General features: G+C 32.9%; 1 protein-coding gene across 1 annotated transcript in view; it reads right to left on the bottom strand.

Moving 5' to 3' along the window:
• The window catches only part of LOC119828471 (Down syndrome cell adhesion molecule-like protein Dscam2), a 67,140-nt gene that overhangs the window by 29,247 nt on the left and 20,029 nt on the right, over positions 1–17,864 (bottom strand). The window contains exons 6-19 of the mRNA XM_038350630.1: positions 16,240–16,321; positions 13,901–13,980; positions 9,304–9,378; positions 9,094–9,238; positions 7,840–8,012; positions 7,243–7,333; positions 6,941–7,091; positions 6,289–6,453; positions 5,733–5,868; positions 3,709–3,828; positions 3,047–3,211; positions 2,496–2,640; positions 1,999–2,147; positions 1,416–1,626 (exon numbers count right to left, since the gene is read on the bottom strand). Coding sequence (XP_038206558.1) covers positions 1,416–1,626; positions 1,999–2,147; positions 2,496–2,640; positions 3,047–3,211; positions 3,709–3,828; positions 5,733–5,868; positions 6,289–6,453; positions 6,941–7,091; positions 7,243–7,333; positions 7,840–8,012; positions 9,094–9,238; positions 9,304–9,378; positions 13,901–13,970 — 1,796 coding nt within the window. The 5' untranslated portion in view covers positions 13,971–13,980; positions 16,240–16,321. The remainder of the gene's footprint in view (positions 1–1,415; positions 1,627–1,998; positions 2,148–2,495; positions 2,641–3,046; positions 3,212–3,708; positions 3,829–5,732; positions 5,869–6,288; positions 6,454–6,940; positions 7,092–7,242; positions 7,334–7,839; positions 8,013–9,093; positions 9,239–9,303; positions 9,379–13,900; positions 13,981–16,239; positions 16,322–17,864) is intronic.

Raw genomic sequence — 17,864 nt, 5'->3', positions numbered from 1 at the left:
TCCACTTTTCGCCCGGTTTCCGAGAAAAGCGATGTCAGTCAGTCAGTGGGTGTGTAGCTTTATATAGTATAATAATTTCACAATTGTTATAACCATATTCATATTTATTATTTACAATAAGTGATATAATATCGTCACTAAACATTATGTGAAATGTTATGTAATGTATAAATAAAAATAGTGCGGCGTAGTACTTATGTCTATCTTAGTAATTGTAATTCCTGGAAAATCTCAAATGACACCTAAAATCTGATTTGTTTCTGCTATGTACTGAGAATATAATTATTGTATTATTTTTATAGATATTATAAATATAAATAATTAAAATTAAAACAAAGTGTAATGTTTTTCTGTTTTTTATTTAATTTTTTGTATAAGTTCTCAAAATGTGCAAGATAAAAAAACAGAGAACAAAACAAATATTTTACCGACTGAGCATTTCAATGCAATAAAATAATGTCTGATTTAGACATCTTCTGAGGTAAAATAAATAGAAAGTGAAATTGAAATCGAAATGAACTCGAACAAAGATGTCACGACGTTAATGTTATTCTTACATTTGTCTCACAAAATGTTATTTCTCCTTGTCATTCTTATTTATATAATACACATAATATAGGTTATACGTATATTGTACTATTACTTTTTTTATGTCATAGTCGGAAATAGAGCTAGTGGGTCGCCTGATGGTAAGCGCTACCACTGATACCTATGAATATTTGGAGAGGCATAAGGTCAATTGCAGACCTTACGCCTCTAAAAACGTATTGTCGACTTTAAATTGGGAAGGGATTAAGAAATGGACTGTGAAGGGTAAGGAATAGGATATGGGCCTCCGGCTCCCCCACTCACTGTACGAAACACAATAGCATGCTATGCTTATTTCACGCGGGTTTTCTGTGGGGTTGTGGTGCTTCCCCAGTGCGAGCTGGCCCAATTAGTGCCAAAGTGTGCTCAACTACCACAAAAAATACATAAATACTATTATATAAAAACTGTATGTATATTATTACAAGTTCACTTTCTATAAGTAAAACAATATAATATTGCATCCCTATACAGTATGTAGGGATACAATATTATATTGTTTGAATGTATCCTAAACGATCTTTCAACAAGCGCGTTTGTTTCAGTACTGTTATGTTAGTTACACGAATGAAGAGCAAGTACAAAATAATAACATTTATGATGAAAATAAATGTTCGTTTTCGTATAAAATTTGGTCGATGGTCTGTGTTAAGTTAACCTTCACTACATCGGTCAATATCAGCAAATAATACTTGCTAGTAATATTATACAATTATATAATTTATAACATACCACATAACTATTAAATTTTTTTTTTCTTACCGGTCTTATTACTAAGAACATGTATTTCAAAATATTACTAGCTACAAACAACATCACAAACTTACTCAGTATAGGAGTCTATGGAATGAGTAGACACGGACACGTTGTGTGTTTCTGCGTCTCTCCATACATCGGGGCTAGATGAGTCGTGCCTTCGGTACTGAAGCACATAGCCGAGTACAGGAGAATTCCCATCATATGGTCTTCTCCATTGAAGACGAATAGACCGAGATGTTGTGTCCAAGGCGCGAAAGTTTGTTGGCGGTTCTGGTGGTTCTATAAACGAATATTTATTTGTATAGAACCAGTTTCAATGATACAATTTTCATTCAATTTTTAATTGTAGGAATCCCGGATAGTGTAGCGTGTTTCGGTCGCGTGATAGCAAGAGTAAAACAATTTTGTCCTACACAAATGGTATGATTGTTTATCTTCATTTGTTCCGTGTAAAAATGCTATTGGTGGATTTTAGTTTATTTATACTGCTAAACAATTGAAATGTTTTTACAATGATACAAATATTGATATTATAGAAGAAAATTGGACTTTATTTTCAAGCACATCTCTATCTATTAGTCAATTCAATGTCACATTGGTTTCTGTATATATTTGCACTTTTAAATATTTACTCGTCAATGATGATATTACCTTGCACACCAAGGTGAACAAAATGATCGGATCTGCCGTAGGGGTTGGAGGCCTGGCAGCGGTACACGCCGGAGTCCCGCCTGTCTGCTCGCTCCACTACGAGCTCACTCCGCAGACCTTCCGCGCTACGGGTCTCTGATATACTCATCCTAAACGAGTTATAATTAACGATACGTTAATAATATGGAATTTGGATAGAAAAAGTCGAATCGAAATGCAGAAATAATAGAATATATGTTGTATTTAGTAAATTCATTTAAAAACACGCGTTAATGTCTCGAATATATTTGATCAAGGATGTGATGAAAAATGTGATGCGGATATTGTTTAAAAGATGCAATAAGTATTTGAAATTGATAGATAATCTTATTATTAATTAACCTATAATTACACCGACAATCTACCACTCATTTATAAAGAAGAGTTTAGTCAACCATAGTGGAAAACAATATCACCACAGAGCGTAACTCAGCATGCTTAGTCCTACACAGATATACCTATAATCAGAATTGGGAAGTGGTCGACCGGAATGGCTCCAAGCGATGGCCAGCGGGCTGTCCCCGCGGGCCACGCAAACCAAACGCACCGTGTCACCCAACTTGGCGGTCACATTTGCTGATTGAGTTTCAAATCGGGCCGGTTCTGTGTATAATTGAATTTGTTGCTACACTTTAAGTTGTTGTTAGAAAAATTATATATAACTGGCATAGTAAAGGCAATGTTTTGACGAACTCTTCAAGCTTAATTTCATAAAATTAAGAGATATTGATTTATAATGTCGTCAAGGAAAATTTCTAAGAAGTTGTATAGTCGACGAGTTGAAGGAATCTGTTTAGTTAGTCCTGAACCAAAATCACTTGTTCTTTTTTAGTTTCATTGTGATTTCCTACATTTGTATGTATTATTGTTTTACATTCTACATATAGTTTTCGTTAACGAAGTATGAGCAATCATAGTTATTTATCTTTCAAATAGTTTTACTTTTGACATCAGTCCGTTAGTTTTAAAATCATTCGAGAATAAACTCATAAAAACCGCATTCACTTACCATTAACGTGAATCGTAAGGGCCTTAGATAAAGCCGGAGCGACGCCATTGTCGGCTCTGCAGCGATATTTTCCAGAATGTTCCGCGCGAGCCGATTCCAGCCTCAGTGAGCCGTTACTAAGCACCACTGGATCCGATACAGCTCCCAAAGCTGTTTCTGTACTACCTTATAAACGAAAAATAGTGTTAATCTATTTTAAACCTTCGTGCTTTTATAGTTGAATCCCGTGGAGATTACTTCACTGTGAACGTGCCAGAAGTTTATGATGTAAGTGAATCATAACTGTAAGTGTTTTGTCGCAGACTTTATTTACTCTAGAGTACAAAAATATTTATTGTTTAAGCGTTATTAATGATTGTGATAATAACAACATATAATTTTTAAATACTAAAAGTATGTACAATTGGCCGTTAAATATTCATAAAATGAATCCGAGCCCAGACAATTATAGTGATTAAATATAAAAAAAGTATGAGTTGCCAGTAATAAAGAAAAAGTTGACATGTATTTAAATTATCTTCTCTATTTAATTATTATCGTGAAAATCGTTTAGCTACACTAAAAGAAAAGTAAGAAACAGGAGATTTTATTAAGCAGAAAATCCATCATCTCCGAGCAGTGGAGCTTAGAGCGGACTTTAAAAATATAGTAAAGGAGCTTACCAGAGAATTTTGTCCAATAAATAGCGGGTGATGGATGTCCGCGCGCATCGCAGCTCACCGTGAGCGATCCATTTAGTAGCACGGCGGCGTCTGACGGCTCAATTTGCCAGTACGGTGGAACTGACGGGGAAAATATTGCACGCTCTTACACTATGATATTATGCAATCTACGACTTCGATCACAGTTCCCGTTAAGAATTATATACAATAATTGTTGTTTTTTTTAGTAACTTCTTACTCATGTTGGAATCTCAGGGTTTCAAAGATAATAAGACACTCTTCCATGATCATATTACTATTTATTTCTATGATATCTTCAATTACATAGGTATAGTACAATGACCTATTCTACCAGTTGGCTCTTGCTCTTAGACAAACAATCTGTTATGTTACTGTTATGTACCCACATTCATTATTGTAATTAACAATAATTTAAATAGTAATAAACATCACTTGACACTGATATTACGTTTATATCCTCAAAAAGTAGCAACGCCAAGCAGTCGCGCCAAATCATGCGAATATATATTTGACAATTTCAGCCCTCAAAAAAACGCGAAAGATTATAGACAGTTAATTTTATTTTAAAATGTTCGACGCTAACATTTATTACAGAGTTAATTCTTTGAGGGGATAATACTAATGAGAAACTGTGAAAACGAAATTAGCCAATAGTCATTAAAAACAATAAGTATAAAAATGATTTTTACGTTGATATTTGAAATCTACAATTAAATTTCCATGTTTGAATTTTCAATAATTATATCCACGCCAACTTATTACGAATACATTTATTTCATACACCACGTACTTTGATACATTTAGCTCGAAACAGATAATGTGTGCGGAATATAATTTGGTTATTGGTATTGGATTATGAATGGAATTTAATTATAATGGTTCACCACTTTCCATATACCTCGCGTGTATTCACAAATTAATATAAGCCTTCGTATTATTAAGATAATAATATTATGGATTATACGATCTGGATTGGCATGTTTGTTTTCCTAAATACAATAAACCATACATCAAATAAGAACAAATGTTACACTAACTATTGATAGAATCGAATTATATGTATTAGGCAGTACTTACGAGCGAAATGTAAAAAAAAATTATAAAAAGTTTTAATTTAGTATCAGAAGGAACTTACGTTAAAATTGTTGAGTAATCTAATAAATGCAAAAAACAATATAACTGTTAGTATTATTTTGTGTAGTAGTGTTCTCAAAATCGAAAAAGCCTGTTCTAAATTCAAAAAAAGCGTGTTAAAAACAAGTAGCAGCTTGCTATTTACCTATACTATAAAAAAATAAATAAAAGAATTTAAATATAATATCTTCTATCTAATGTCTTTCTGTTGTATAACTTTAATCTAATATAAAAACAACGCAATTTTCTAAGTGGTGTATTTACCGCGAGTACGTTAAGTTTGAGTTACGAAGTTGCAAGTGTGACGGAAAAGTTAAAATTTGTTACCGGATGGCGTAGAACAAATTATAGACTTTATCGCCCCTAAGCTGCATAGTTAATTTATGGCAACTAAATTTTCTTAAACCTTCAAATATACACAGTAATCTTAAAATATTTTTGCTGTGCGATATTAGTCAATTAGAATTCCTCAGATGAATCAACTAGGATTTTGTCAAAAGATTTAACAATCAGAGAAATGTTCATAGCATTGTTATAAATTATAGCATAATATTGTTAATATAATTTTATTATAAACGGGTTATTATACAATGGTCTTACTGGAACAAAATTTCGTTAATTGTCTGTTAACATTCATTTTAATTAATGTGTATACTGAACGTCTGAACGTACCGTTTACAGTATTTCGTATCACGCATCATATAGCTTTGTAACCATTATCCTCTAACGAGACTTGGGTACATCTCTCGTATCTATTAATACGACAAATGAAAAACCACGGTATGCTTTCAAAAGCGGCATTCAAGCATTCCAACGAAGATACAAAACAAATAGTACAAAGATTAAACGTGTGGAAATGAAAGGCTCACCTTTGATGGCTAGTTCAGCAGACGCATTAGCTTTGCCGGCGGTGTTCGTCACTACACACGTATATATCCCGCTGTGTGCTGCTGTAAGGCTTTTGAATAGCAACATACTGTAGAACTCCGCGCCGCGCTCGTCGACCTGCAGTTACGTTAATCTTAGCCAGACGCAAAAAATATCACGAGAGAACATGAGTTCTGAGTTTAATTAAATATTGTGGATTCTAACGGGTTCTGCTAAATACGAGATGAAATTTAATGAATTTTTGAATAGTTGTAAAATTCTTTACAGTATTGTAATAAATACAAAGTGAATATATGCAATTTATTGGAATAGGATGGAAACTGCACATAAGAACTTAATGTTGATGTTGTTCATCAACACTAATTTTACCTCGTCTAATTTATAGGATTAAGGAATGCGGTAATAAATACATTTTAAAGAATTAATCTTTACCTTTAGTAATAAATATGAATTCAAACATGTTTATAAAATAAAAGCAATGCGAAAAAAAAAACTATCGACACATCGTCATCTTACTTTGAGTTGTCTATGGATTACCTGTAGAACACTAGAAATCGGCATTTGATCTTTGAGCCATGAGAAGTAAACAGGCATGTCCCCTGACGTCACGGTGCAGGTCAACTGAGCGCGGTCGCCGGAGCGCAAGCCAGGCGGAAACACGATGGGAGACAGGACCGGCGGCGACACTACATTCATTTGCACCTGAAATATACCTATTTCAGTATCTTGGATCGTTAATCTAACATTGAATTTTGCACGTTTTGGCGATATAAAAAGTGTGTAATGGGAATCGAACGTTGTTTAACTTGATTTTAACATAAGATATCAAAAACGTTCAGTATATGTAATGTTTATTTCCTTACAAAACATTTTATATGCAAAATTGTAGTCCACGAATTAGCACTCTTATAATTTCCGTTTTTTACCAAACTTATCATGCAATTTGCACCGCATTAATTCATTTACTTCGTTGAACATTCCAACTTTACTTTTAGGTATATTATATCTGTAATTGGCTGCATGCTCAATCCATATTAAATTAGAACTTCGTACTAGCTGCCCATGAACTCTTCTAAAAATAATATTGGATACAATCCACGCTCCATTCAATTGATACTGAACTTCACACATCATAATGTTATCTCAGAGAAAGTATAATATTATTTTCACGTGGCTATTCGACTCTTACCTCCCTCCTTGCGAGCTCCCCTCCAGGTGTCATTACGGAACAAATCCACCCCCCTTTATCCCTGTTTTTATCTACATTTATAATAGTTAGCCTGCCATCTACTTGTTGATATCTGGGATCAGTACCGACTCCACCTTCCCATTTTACTGAGCTGCGAAGTAAACATTTAATAAATCGTTTGTTACTTACATTCCATGTGTATGTAAACAAAAACGTGCGAAAGAGACAGGTGTTTGTAAATGTAATTGGTAGGAAAGGGATAACAGTTTTTTACGCAAGATTAAGCACGAAAATTTACTCACTCAATGGGAAAACCGTAATAAGGGCACCATATTGTCACTTCCGAACCCGCAACAGCTCTCACAGGATTCAAAGCTCTTATGTATGGGGGACCTTTCGGAAATAAATATTCATGAAAACTCTTTTGACTTTACATTTTTCTTTCTTAAAAACATAATTGTATCTATCTCGTAGTGTGTGTCAAAATGAATTAATATTATTAAACTATAACTCATGTGTACCGTTCATTTTTATATTTCAAAATATCTGTGCTGTGACAAATATAGTAATTATTAGACTAGCAGGTGACATTAGATATATTATTATCTCGATTTCCTTACTTATAAATTATGAACACACAGAAAATTATGTGTACTTGTTGTGACTTCTACATAAAATTTCTTAAACATTAACTTTAGACTTACTAAAAATCACTCATACAGTGTACTCCGTATAAAACCTTTATTAAATCTTTGGTTAAACAAAATCAAAATTTTCATTAGACCAGAATAAAGATAATTGCGAACCATTACCCAATCAACATCATTTCATAGAAAAAAAATTATGTAATTATAAAGTTTTTTGTCTATAAAATTAACAAATAATTCGATTAACATTACCATAGACATTCAGTCGAGCGGCATGCGCAACCGAGCCGTGCGCGTTGCTCGCACGACATTCGTACCGGCCGCCGTGCTCCACTCGTGCGCTGCTCAGCGACAGCGTGGACAGGATGTAATTGTTGCCGCCCATACCAGATGGACCGTTGTCGCGGCCCTCCGATATTATCGCTCTGTGCAAAAAGTACATTAAAAAACCAAAATAAAAAGCTGCCACGAAAGAAGTCCCGAAAGTGCGGCGCTTCCAGCGCATGCTTGTAAGATTGTGTGGGTTTTTTATTTACTCTTTTACTTGAAAGTGATGTAAACTACATTACTTCATCATAATAATACATGAATTATAGAAATACTTAAATACTTGCTTTTGCCCGTGGGTTCGACCGCGGGCGAAACAGCGCGACACAGCCAGTAATTTTATAATATGGTTGCGATAGATGGGCTTATGAGTACGGTAAAGCAAGTTTTTTGGGTTATTTATTGTATAAATATTAAGATAGAGGTTTGAAATCGATCAAATACCCATTTCTGAAGTTCATAAATTGGATAACGGTTGGATTATGCGCTTTAACTACCATAATATGCCTAAAACATTAGATAGTAACAGAATTCCATCGAAACAGGTAAGAGAACCAAGTCTCTTTCATTAGAAACATTAATTTATGTAACTGCTATATTAACAGTGATTTTAAACTTATTAATCTTTAACCAAATAGCTTGAATAAACCTAACGTTTATATCTACAAGTTACCTATTTACTATTGACCTACATCCACTTCAATTGTTTCTACGGACTACGATTATGTATAAGAGAAAAAAGTCATGCAAGGAAATTGAATGTTCACATTGTATCTGGGATACTGAACCGTGAACGACGATTTAATACAATATGGAGAAAAACGATAGAAGAATAAAGAATTATTTTTATATACCGGTTCTTACTAAAAAAAACATCGTGTCATTACATTAAAACATTGTCTGTGTTGATAGCGTAAATATCCGTAGTTCCAAGACACAAGGAATACGGGGCTTCTTTTTATTGTGTAAGTATAGGGGCACGTAGGTCACCTAACATTAAGTAATCACCACAAGCACTAGCAACATTGGACAGGTTACAGGTACTTTGCCAGCCTTGTTGCCTAATTTTACGAAAACTTTACGTTCCTTACGTGTAAAAGAAGTGTATAATATAAGTTGACTTTCAAAGTTTGATACAATTCTAATTGAAAGCAAGATTTTTAAAAAAATGCTTCATACCCATGGTGCGATGGGATAGGCTGACCATCGAGGGTCCAACGAAATCTAGGTGGCGGTTCTCCAACCGCCGAACACTTCAGTGCGACTTGAGCCCCGGGCTGTACAGCTTGTTCAATAAAAGTATACACCAATTCCGGCCGAGAATCTACAAAATACAACGGGTTATAAAAATAATAAGAGACTTCGAAGAAAACATGGTTTCTTTCTAACCTGAAGAGCGTTTTTGTCGTTTTCTTTTGTAAGCGCCGACACAATCCGTCCTCGCCGCTAATGAGCACCATATACCTGAGAACATATAAGTGCAACAATATTTGTGTGTTCCATAAAACAGGCCGGCGTTACAAAAAGTTAATATATATTTTATATTGGATTCCTAAAGTTCATACGACATCTGATACCTCATTAACACATTCGTGTGAATAGTGAATATGAATTTTCAGCAAGATAAATAAATATAAGTTCTTACTAAATTATAACTGACGGAAAACAATTTTCTAGACTGTATTCTTTTAACGTTAAATAAAATGTTATCTTTTGATGTTTATAAATAAAGGACACCTACGCTTCACATGTAGCATTTATTCTTTATAGTTCCGGAGTTGTGCGCAAACAATAAAAGTACAAAGCCTCTATAAAGGACGTCTCATACGGAATGTGACTCGTTGAAAAATTCATTCTTTTTCCATTTTACTATCCGCATTCGTTCAGAATTTATAACGCTATAAATCGTGCGACCGAGCTAAAAATTTACAACCGAATGGGTTACTATTCAGTAAGTAGATACAGAACAAAATTGCTGATATCATGGGTGAGATGCAATGGTACAGCGAAAATACACTGAGAATCTTATTTCTATGATAGTCTGACTATTTGCAGTTTATATTTCATGTTTGTTTATACACTTTATTAAACTTATATCTTATATCGTGAACTATATAACTATAGCTTTATAGTATATATATCTATGTACTATAAAGATTCATCATAATGTATACCAACATAATTAGGTAAACATTATTCATATGTAGAATCTTACGAAAAGTGAAATGTGAATTTCATTTCATAAATGAAGAGGGTAAATACACTCTTATGAAAAAACTTCATGCGATAACCTCGTCAGTACAATAGATGCTTGGCAAAACGAGCTTTTGACATATGAAAATAAAAAAAAATCGTCTCCCTCGCCACCTACGCCCGCCTCCACCAAGATGGATGTCAGGCGGGAAATATCCGGCGAACTATTCCAATTTGAAAAGTTTCCTTTTGGTAAAGTAACCGCTGAAGTACTAGCCCAGAATGGACTCGAAAATTGATCTCGTCAAAGTCACGTATTTTCTTGTAACTTTTCAACTATCATGTTTTGGGAATCGCAATCCAATTCCTCTAATATATTCAGTCCAGGCTTTCGTATGGATGGGGACATTACGATGTACGGTTTAGTGTACATAAAAAATTCGGCAGATGGCCGACAATGTTTTTAGGTCACCTAGCTACGTGCTGTACCTCCACGTTTATTCAGGAATTCAATTCGAATTTACTAAAGACTGGTTACGACTGCATTTTTTACGTTTTGTAGAAGGACTCGTTTACTTTCCTTTTTAATTTAGGTTTGTTATTTTTAAGTGAAATTATGGTTTCATATATAGTGGGCCTAACGACGAGGAAAATAGTACATATTATTGTATTCTATACGTTTTCTGGTCGTAGGAATTTAATCCCGGTTCTCATCCCATTTGAGAACTTTATCTGGCACGAAACTCATTAGAACCAGAGTTTTGTGGGTAAATTAAATACACTAATTTAGTTCCCGACCATTTTGGCAAATGCTACTGGTGCTTGTTTTTCTTAATTTATAACCTACATGTAAATAAAAATGTGTTGAAAAAAAGAATATGCCTAAGGTGGCATGGTACGAAATATCATAATATTAGTTAGCGCCTATTTTATAATTTGTCAATCGTAGATAAAAGCGAAGAGAAAACATATTTGCTTATGCATTATACATCACAATCTATACCTTAAATGCAAGTTAAATTGAGAACACATATTTTACATTAACACACCCATAAATTTCCAATTTCTGTACCCAGGTGATAAGAACGTACTGATGGGATTTTTTCACAACAATTTGCCCTAAGCTACAGCCTTATTTTTCTCTCTGAGTGAGTAGGAAATTTATGAGCGACCCCAAAGCAATAAAATACCTTGCGAGAAAATGAAGGAGCAAATCGCAATATATTTGTTCCTTGGTGGCTAGAAGAAACCCATTTTAAGCATTCGCGTGGGGAAATATTATTTCTTGCTAACAATGCGAGATGGAAGGTGGCATGAACCAAATATAACTATAATGGGGAGTCGCAGAGTTCGTGTAATTCGTGTAACGTCGAGTTTTGCTATCCAACGTTCTTTAAGATCGACCCTTTATTCGAAAAAAATATCTTTTACGTAATGAATACACAGAATATGTTATTTTATAAAAATATTTGTCCAAATTGTTCAAATCAATATTAATTATAAATTACAGAATCATTTGACGCCGCAAGGAATGCATTTCATAGCGTTAATGATAAATTTTGCATAAAATAATAAACTCGTCGATTTGTACGCGAATATAATAATTATAATATTCCCTGTGGCTCTTTTAAAACGTTGATGCAGTTTCACTAAATATTCATTGAACATTATCGTAATATATAATATTATTTATAACTTTTAGTTCAAATAGAATACTATATTACGAATATAAATTTATCATATTATATCAACAATATTTTTTTGTTATTAAATGCTTACAACATTTATTTCATTTTTATGAGAAAAATCATATGTTATGTGTAGATCTATGATTAAATTTGACCCGATTAACCCTGATAAATGTATCAGCATTGCATTTGTCTATGACGCACTACATAAATCTATTTATGACTACTAATATAAAATTTGCCTACATTTGATTTTTCATGTAGCTATCTATATGTTCTTTAATAAAAACAAAACATGTTTTAGTAATTGTCTTGTTCCTGTAGTGAATGTTATTATTTATTTATTTGATTTATTTTTTTATGTCATCTGTTTATTTTAATGTAACACTGTTGTCCCAAATGAAAAAAATAAAAATATATACTTACGAGTTTTACTAAGTGTGCGCTACGTGGAGTTTTGTAACATGTGAGATGATATTTATATTATTCTATTTTCATAAAGATTAGCTATATTTACACGCTGTGGGCTTATGTATTTGACTTGATGTTTGATTCTTTTTATAATAACAGTAAGACTCTCTGAATCGTATATTAATTAAATTAATTTAAAACTTAAATAGTGTGTTTGTAAGTAAGAAGTCCTAGTATTATAGCCCCAAGTTTCAAGAGAATAAACATGATGATGCTTATTGTTAAGTAATTTATTTAGTGAAGTTTACGCCATTTTGACTTTATTGTTAATATAAAATCACATTTCGTCTAAAATTGTAGTCATCTTCTAATAATAATATATATAAAGATAACTTCTTGGAACGTTTACTCGAAAACGAAACAAAGAATTTTTAATGTCTATAGGTTTTTAAAATTGCATAAATTCATCGGAGCGTTGAAACGAGTAAAGAAAATAAAAGGAATGACAAAGATGTCATCCCAGCTCGCTTCTAGCACAGTAATTCTTAACCGCAGCACTCGAGAGACTGGGCTAACCGTTATATTTATGACCTGTCTTATTATGAGCCGCAAGCTATATTTCTAGACTGTGGACTAGAACCTTTTAGTGGCAAAGCCTAGAATTTTATAACCATCATACAGTGCAGTTAACGTCGGGCGATACTTAGTGAGTTCACAGGCTAACTAACTTCAGCATAGAGTAACTAGTGATTGTGTTATATAAAATACTTAAAATAATACATAGCATAGCTTTATAAAAACCCATAAGTTTTGTGCAGTGAAAATAAGATATTCTCCGGGGTTTGAGGATTTGTCAAACTAAATCCAAATATTTATAAAACAAAACAAAGATAATTTAGAATTTTTTACACTTTTATAATAGCACCTTCGTAACCAAACAACGGACTTTGTTAATCTATGAATATTAACAGTAATGATAACTAGATATGTTAGTTATATTGTAAACAGTACATAAAGCAATATAATCAAAAGTAGACCAGTAAGCATTTTTCTAAAATTTAGTCGATTTTTTTCCAATTCAAGTCTGATTCATTTTTTTATTAAAACATAATTCACATAAGATATATTTCATAAAATATTGTTTACGTAGTTGATTTTTTCTCCCATATCATATAATCAAAAACTTTAATAATACAAAAAATTCTATTAAACAACTGCGTAGCTATAGGTATATATTAATATCATCAACCATACTAATTTGTTTCCTCGTGTAGCAATTTCAACGAAATACAGTCACAGTATTCCTTCAGTAGTATTCCACGAAGTTCAATCCAATTAAATATTTTTATAACGTTAGTTTCATTACTAAAACAAGTCTACTTCAAACCTCATATCTGAAGTTGACGACAGGCTATTAAAACCGAAATCTTAACAAAAGTCTGAATTCAAAAGGTAAAAAAAATAAATAAATTCAGATTGTATCTAAGTGTAATATTCGAGCTTGAAGCCATTTTTGTCTAAAACAAATTCTAAAGAAAAATAGAGTATCATGTCAATACAAAAAAGAAATGTAGATGAGAAATATTAAAAAATATACATAGCATAGACTTTGTAGTAACGTAGATAACGTTTTGTAATACCTTTTACATATTAACTGTAAGAAAAAATAATTGCTTATAGACTTCATTACTCACCGACGTTAAATTGCTTCTTCCATTTACCCTGTATATCATCACAAGTTCCATTAGAAGATTCCAGTTGCATGCAATTAAACCTGCAAATAAGTCATAGTTATAACAAACATTTTCAGCCAAAGTTTAAGCAGTACTTAATTTATGTTTTACCACCATTAATGCTATATTTCTTAAATCAAATTACCTAGCAATTTCTTAAAACATATACCCGTTACGTCAAATGCAGTATGTTAAATGTCTAATAAATTAATTCAATGCTCCTTCCTAATTAGTTCTCAAACTGCCCCATTCATTTTCTTTAAACGAATTCTTAAGATAATACTCAAATGAAGCTTTCATCCTACCATTCATAAACTACGGGAAAAGTTTATGAAAGTAATCCTTTTCACATTCATAGGTGAACGCTTCATAAATAAAGCTTTGACTGAAAGCATACTGAACTTCATATCCATGCATTAAATGTGAAGAACGCGAACTAAAGGCTAATAAATTTGTAAAGGCTATATTTGCAAAGTGCTGAACAAATGAGAAATTGTTGACGCAAACTGTTTGTAATGCGCAAAGTTGCTTGTCGAAACACTTGAATATGACAAACTTTGAAACAACGGCGCCGGGCGCTGCGCTGCTAGTTTACCGGCAAACTTTTATAGACCATTATGAAAAGTGACGATTTTTAATAAAAACCGTTCTCCTACATGCACTACTCAGTGCGAGCACAATGCTCAGCTTAAAACAAAGCGTTTCCTGCAAAAAGCTGGATTTAGAAAATATTTAATTTCTACAAGCAGGCGGATAAAGTAAAAGTTATTACATGCTGGAGCCTTCGTGTATTGTTTTCCGCATTCCAAACTATCATACATAAAATGAAATGAAAAATTGCTTTTTTTAAAACAATAATTCATTTAAATGGCATATGTTTTATTATTTATTGTTATTGTATTGTGTAATATTAAATAAACCACGATAATAACAATTATTAAATCAAAAATTGAACACAAGCGTAAGGGATGAAAATAAACAAATATTTTTAAAACAAATAAGCGAGTATTTTTGTGGCAGGCATATATCCCTTTTCGCAAATAATTTTATTTTATTCAACCCTTCTAGGAACATTTCAAATCATAGGTAATGGAAGAAAAACATTACAACGCGAATAAACTTTTAGTGAAGGCCGATGAGAAAATATAAATATTTGCAAGTACGCAAGCACACGTAATCACGCTTTATTTAAAATTCAGCCGGTTACGTTTATACGTTAAACATTTTCGTAATGAATTTTGTATAAAGGTTTCGTTATACATACTGTCAATTTAACATACAGCTGAGTTACCAGGAATTAATTTGGCGTGTGCCGTGAAAATACATTTACCTATATTCAATGATGAAAAGACTCATTTCCATTGAGACAGGAACAATGGTGTTCAGTTTGACATTAGGAATCTGATATTAAAAGAGCCAATGCAATGAATTTTAAACTGAAATTGATGCATAAATTATGATACATTAATGTGAAACTTCAATTCGTAAATTTTACCCGGCTATCGGTAGTATTCATAAGTGAATTAAATGGTATGTACTGTGATTATCAGTATCAATTAATTGATAAACATTCACTTTCATATTAGAGAACTCTCTATGTAGATAGCGAATTATCAGTATTCCCATTATTAAAATAGATTGTTGCGACGCATTAATAAATAATTTTTCTGCTAGGAGACTAAATATCTAAATGCGTATCGTCACTCAATTTTACACGTGAATAATTTCACATCCAACTTTATTAATCCTATCATAAAATAATGTAAGGGTACCCTTTCGTAAAATTAACAGCTATAATTGACTTCAAATTTCACAGGAAAATGAGGCTACAAATGACAGGTAAGTTTTAAACGATACCGTTTATGTACGTGTAATGTCTGGGGAGAGGGTGAGACGAGAAATTAGTCAGAAGTGGGTCAAAGTCGCGCTGGGTCGTCGTCCCGCTATGTAGAGCGTCTGAAGTAATTATGTTACCGAGATGTCACTTAAACACGATACTGTGTCTTAACACAATAATGTTATGGCATAAAATTCAATACGATATTCAAATTTTAATAAGATTCCGCGACAATGCATCTGCTTTTGTGACCTATTTGCTCGTTTTTATGGAGAAAGGTGAAAGGTGAGGACAAGAATGAGATATTCATTGAATTGAATGAAATATCAACTTTTGCAGCGATCTCATTAAGCCTGTTTTTTATTAATGTATATTCAGGAATGTTTTATGGTAAAAATATACAGTATTGTTCGTAAAAAGATACTTATTTAATCTCCATTATTTGTAGGAAAAGTTTACTTACTCTTCGTTTGATTGAATAAGTTTGTACTCGGCTGGAACTTCTACGTTGAATGGTTTTTGCTGCCGCTTCCGTTTACTAAAATCTGTAAAAAGGTCATCTATTCAATAAATCTATAAAACGCTTTAAATAGGGGAATATACACAAGGTCTCGTAAACAGTGAAAATCGACATAGTGTATTTAATATTTCAAAATATTCATGACTCGCTACGTGCTTTCCCTCGGAATTTAATCAAAATATATTTTATACCCACTTTTAGCGACTGCGTTTGCAGTATTAAATATAGGTTAATGAAAAATTATAACTTGCATTTTATAAAATAATTTACTAGATTCATGGTTTCTATGTCGATTCAAGTGTAACATCAATTAAATAGCAATGACGAATAATTAAAGAGGGCACACCGCAAGCCATTTGAGTGCACGCTGACATAATGGAAGCTGAAGAGCGAGTATTTTTAGCACTTATCCGCAATCAATGGCCAGGGCCACTTCCATATACTAGTGCCCATTTATATTTTCGGGCGTGCGCAATAAAATCAATACTGTGAACTTTCCGAGTGCACTGACCTACTCCCATCCGAATAAGGCCACACGTTGTATAAACTATTTATTTCACGTACGAAATCTTAAAACTGTATAAGATATGTTGGGAATTGAAATGTTTCGACTTATGCTTATACAATGGTGATGCAACAGCATAATTAATGGTTTATGCAGCTATCACACTATCACATTATTAATATTATAAATGTGAAAGTTTGTTTGTTTGGATGTTTGTCTATTAATAACGCTAAACTTGCTGAACGGATTTTTATAGAATTTGGTATATAGACAGGGTATGAGCTGACTTGGGTAATAGGATACTTTTTATCCCGATTTAATACTCCCTTGTTTGATATCCGGGCAAATCTGGGACGAGCGCCTAGTTTAATATAGACAAAAAATAACAATTAATAAAAAAAAAACAATGACGTTTATAAATATTAAAGAAAATATCGAATCCTCTACGCAATCTTAAGCACTTATCTTGCAAGAAGCGTCAAACGAGAGTAACAGAGGGAAAAACGGTTGCAAAATTCAATTGATACACGCTTTAATGCGGCGTAGACAATTTATGATGAATAAAGTATTTAACGTGGAATGTTTTGTTCAATGCAAGTACGCAACTAAAGCGTGGCACTTGAAAAAAGATAAAAATCCATTTTGAATGCGCATATTTCCCTGCGAGCGGGAGGCCCACGCGGATAGACAAAGGCCTGTGAAATTACAGTCTTGCTTTTAAATGCGAGAATGAATCGCAATGTCTCATCCCCTCAAAGCTTTGCAAGTTGGTTGCGGAACACGACGTGGCGCGTCCAATGTGCACACAACGTGTACTATTTGGTCTGAGATTCAGATTACAAGTTCCGACTGTCTTTGGAATATGCTCGGTATTGATCATCGAAAGTGTGGTGCGCTTTTTAATATAGACTTCGAATTTTTGCAAAATTCGTCCTTGTTAACCACTTTTAATTGATAGTCAATGTTTTAGTTGTCTTTCCTATAGACATGACATGATCAATTATTATTATATTTGATATTGACATCAGTTATGACATTTTTCGATAAAACGTAAAACGTAAAA

This window comes from Zerene cesonia, chromosome 8, assembly GCF_012273895.1.
Source record: "Zerene cesonia ecotype Mississippi chromosome 8, Zerene_cesonia_1.1, whole genome shotgun sequence".
Taxonomy (NCBI): Eukaryota; Metazoa; Arthropoda; class Insecta; order Lepidoptera; family Pieridae; genus Zerene; species Zerene cesonia.
Note: the sequence above shows the minus strand (reverse complement) of the source record. Positions and strands in the feature narration are given on the sequence as shown.